Below are 4,180 nucleotides of genomic sequence, written 5' to 3' on the forward strand. Positions count from 1 at the left end.
CGATTATAAATAAACAAATTATTAAATATGAAGAAACAAAACGTGGATCCGTGTCATCAACTCCACACCCGAAACCATTTTAAAAGATGAACTCCACACCCAAAAAGTGACAAAACGCCGCCAAACACCCAACAGCTCCGTTCCCTTTCCGCACCCAGACTGGTGGCGCACGAAGCCCCTACGTGGCCCGATCGCGGTCGTCGGCTCAGCCCGGCTCAACCACTGCCGGTGGTTTCCCACCGTCGGCGTCCCCTCAGATCACCTCGCTGACTGAGATCCTCCTCCCCGGAGTCAAATCCTCATCAGCCTCGACGCATCAACGGCGGCGATTAGCTAATGATTTCCGTCCGTCCAGAACGACGCGGCCCGCTCCCAATGATCATCCCGTCCCATTGTTCCCGTTGTTCCCGTTGCCCGTGAGTTGACGATAGCTGTGCACGCACTGTGCTACACGTCGTCGTCGGCTACCTTTGTCCACGACACTATATAGCTGTCGCTGAGCTCGAGACTTCCTCTCATTCTCTTTCTACATCGCCCGGTCCGAGATCCATCTGCTCCGTTTCTTGGGCTTCTCGGTGCTCTGGTGCTCTGCTACGCGTCCCGTTGCCCTTGTCGACCAGGAGAATTCGGAGGCTTCGCGAGGGTACTAGCTAGCTGGAGTTTGGAAGCGATCAAAATGACGATCTGCGCGGGCGTCGATTCCTACCGGGCGTCGCCGGCGGACATGCGGGTCGTGACGTCGGACGGGCAGAGCATCGCCGCGCATTCCTACATTCTTGTAAGCCACTTTGCCGCTTATATTAGATTTATGCGGCGGATCTTGCTTTTTTGAGTGTTCTTGAATCGTTGGCTAATTCCAAATCGGGCGGCGATATGCAGGCCTCGGCGTCGCCGGTGCTGGAGCGGATGATCGACAGGGCGCAGCGCGGGTGGGGCGCCGAGTGCACCATCCCCGTCCTCGGCGTCTCCTTCGACGCCGTCCACGCCTTCATCCACTTCCTCTACTCCTCCAAGTCCAAGGTGGTGCCCGCGGAGGAGGAGGCGGTGGGCGCGAACTGGACGCAGCTGCTGGCGCTGGCGCACGCGTACCGGGTGGGGTGGCTGAAGCGGGCGGCGGAGGCGGCCGTGTCGGCGCGCCTGACGCCGGAGCGCGCCGTGGACATGCTGAAGCTGGCGAGGCTCTGCGACGCGCCGCGGCTGTACATGCGGTGCGCGCGCCTCGCGGCCAAGGAGTTCGCGGCCGTGGAGCAGTCCGACGGGTGGCGCTTCGCGCGGCGCCACGACGCCGCGCTGGAGCTCGAGCTCCTCACGCTCCTCGAGGACGCCGACCAGCGGAACGAGCGTTGGGCGCGCGAGAGGGCCGCGCAGGAGGCGTGCCGGCAGCTCGGTCAGGCCATGGCCTCCCTCGAGCACATCTTCCCCGGCGAGTCCGGCGCCAAGGCCGCCTGCGCGGACGCGGACGCGCCGTGCGCGAGGGCGGGGTGCACGTGCCGGGGCCTGCAGGTGCTGATGCGGCACTTCGCGACGTGCGCGAGAAAGATGGCGCCCGGCGGGTGCGCGCGGTGCAAGCGCATGCTGCAGCTGTTCCGGCTCCACGCCTCCGTCTGCGACCGGCCGGACCGGGCCTGCCGTGTGCCGCTTTGCAGGTGAGAAAACGCATTTTGGTCTAGAAAAACACACATTCTATCGAAGGAAACGTGGCCCTTTTGGCAAACGCACGGTAGATCGATAAACCAGGGACCAGGCTGGCGAGATCGGTGCCCGGCGCGCTTTCCGCGAAAGGAAATCGGTTCGTACTTCATCGCAATATACAAGGAAATTGGACGTACTAGCTAGCTTTCGTCCTCTTGCATGAAAGCGACTTGGACGGCCATGGGAACGCCGCCAATAGAACCCCATGCAAACGCACATGACGGATCTGACGCATGCCTAATAGCTGTTTTTTTACGTCTGGTGTTGGTGAGGTGATGTCAGAAGACTGTAAACTAACGTGCGTTGTGTAATTTTTGCAGCCATTTCAAGGCGAAATCGCAGATGGGGAAAGCGGACAAGACATGGCGGCTTCTGGTGAAGAAGGTGACGAGGGCCAAGGTGATGTCCTCCATGGCCGAGAGGAAGGTGGTGCCGGAGGTCGTGGCCGAGTCATGGGCGAGGTACAACCGTAGAGGAGCCAAGTTGAGATGAGAAGAGTCATTTCCCTCGTCTTGGTCGTGTAGTTTAACCCTCCTCGTTAGCAACGAGGTGTTGTGAGCTCAGGTTGTACTATCTATCATATCTAGTAGTTCTAGCTAGCGATAGTCTACTTAGCACATGTCACTTATGACTTGCGAAGACGGTTAAACTTTTTCCCTTTTTACGATGGTTAAACTATAGTGCTTACCGTACCGCGCATCCATGCTTCGTCTGAGAGACAGACACACGTGCTTCTCTACCTCGAAAGTCGAAAGCACTACCCTAAAAAAAAAAGTCGAAAGCACACCCATGGATGCTGCTCTGTTCCAGTCGCATGCGCCACGGTTACCATGCGTCGGAACTGGTCCAGTACGATCCGCCGACATGCCCGGCCCCACGGCGCAGTGAGTGCGGCCAGCGATTCTTCGGCTCACCCAACAGGCAAGTCACCAGAATATGCTTGCTGATATTCTTTCTTAGCAGTGAGCGAGTTTAATGCAACGTGACTCCTACTCGCCGCTACTCTTCGTCTGGTCCATGCATCCAAAATATGCTCGTCTCGGTCTCGGCCTAGGACTACCTGCTGCTGCTGCTTGTAACCGTGCCATTGCCGCAGCTTGTACAAGGTTTGGCCGATCTAATGAGACCTCCCGTTATGAAGAGTAGAGGGAGCCAACTGGAGTCCCAGAATACACATACATGTCAGATAGACAGCTCCACGTACCGTCCGGGTCCGTTTCTCCCGGCCAGATCCGGAGAATCACCGTGCGCGGATCCGCCGAGGTGCGTGCGTGTCTACTACAACAATGTTTGCCCGGCTCTGTCGAGGGAGGGGCGATAACAGCGGCGCGCCTTCGGCTCGCTTCAGTGCTTGTAGTCGTCGCTAGGTGGTCTACGGTTCTGGATGTAATTTTTATTATTTCTAGTGTCCGTTGTACTACCATGATTGAAGATGAATAGATTGAAAGTTTTTCCGAAAAAAAAAAGCTTTCATCTCCTTACGCTGCCTGCTGGTGTCCACATCTACGGAAAGAACGGTGCTCCTGGCTCGCGTCCCCACATGTACTATACGTACGTGTACGGTGAACATAGTACTACATGGAACAACGCCGCACCTCGTCTAACAGACGGAGACTGGGCCAGGTTTAAGGAGCACCGCCCGCTCGCTCTGCCCTACATACAGCCACCCATACAGGAGAAAACAACAAATTGATCACCTCGGCGGGGGCGCGCACGAAAGCGAGATGCGTTCACCAGCATGACGGAGAGGTGGCACCACACCGCCATTTCGTCGCCACCTGTTCGCCTCAGCATCACGACGCTCCCTCCGATCCAATTCACACGAGAAATACAAGAGCGCACGAGACATGGCTTCAGCTTCGAAAATATCATCGACCCAAGAAGGGAACATCGCCATGCCGCTGGTAGTGTGATAGTGCACCACCCTGTCCTCTTCATCACTGCGCCAAAATCCAAGTGCTCCAACAGCGACGTACACGGTGCACCGAACGTCTGGGAGGGGTCGCGGTCGTGCCAAGGACGGCGATTTTCGCTGCAGGTAACCAACGGCCCAGTGTAGCGCGGGCGGCCCCCTGGGTCGATCGGTCAGGTGGTAACCGGTGCAGGTTGGCGCGCAGCTCTAGTTACATGCTGTGAGAGGACGACGTCTTGTTTTCGGTCGACGTCTGGGGGCTAGCTGGGGCCGCCGGCGTGCAGCGGTTGGCAACAGCAGGTCTATTGCCCGCCGTTCGTACTAATGTGACGCACCCCTAGCTTGTTCGCTCACCGTGATTTCGTGACGCGCACTGAAGCTGATATCGTACCTGGTCTGTCGACCTATTCCAATCACGCGACCGGCTATCTGCTACAGTAAAAAAGGAAATGAAATGGGCTATCAGGCTGTCATCTTCTCTACACTCACTTGCAGCTGATACCCACTTCTCTGTTGCAATTGACACCAACTAAACAAATGAAATGGAATGGAATTTCCACCAAAAAACAGTCCAAC

At 57.2% G+C, this 4,180-nt stretch overlaps 1 protein-coding gene across 1 annotated transcript; it reads left to right on the forward strand.

Annotated features, from left to right (window-relative positions):
• Positions 1 to 241: 241 nt before the first annotated feature.
• On the forward strand, positions 242 to 2,372 carry LOC123189551 (BTB/POZ and TAZ domain-containing protein 2). The gene is made up of 3 exons (XM_044601993.1): positions 242 to 778; positions 880 to 1,646; positions 2,013 to 2,372. Exons 1-3 carry the CDS (start codon positions 677 to 679, stop codon positions 2,182 to 2,184), a joined length of 1,041 nt encoding a protein of 346 aa, XP_044457928.1. The 5' UTR covers positions 242 to 676; the 3' UTR covers positions 2,185 to 2,372.
• Positions 2,373 to 4,180: the final 1,808 nt, after the last annotated feature.

The sequence above is a fragment of the Triticum aestivum genome, chromosome 2A, assembly GCF_018294505.1.
Source record: "Triticum aestivum cultivar Chinese Spring chromosome 2A, IWGSC CS RefSeq v2.1, whole genome shotgun sequence".
Lineage (NCBI taxonomy): Eukaryota > Viridiplantae > Streptophyta > Magnoliopsida > Poales > Poaceae > Triticum > Triticum aestivum.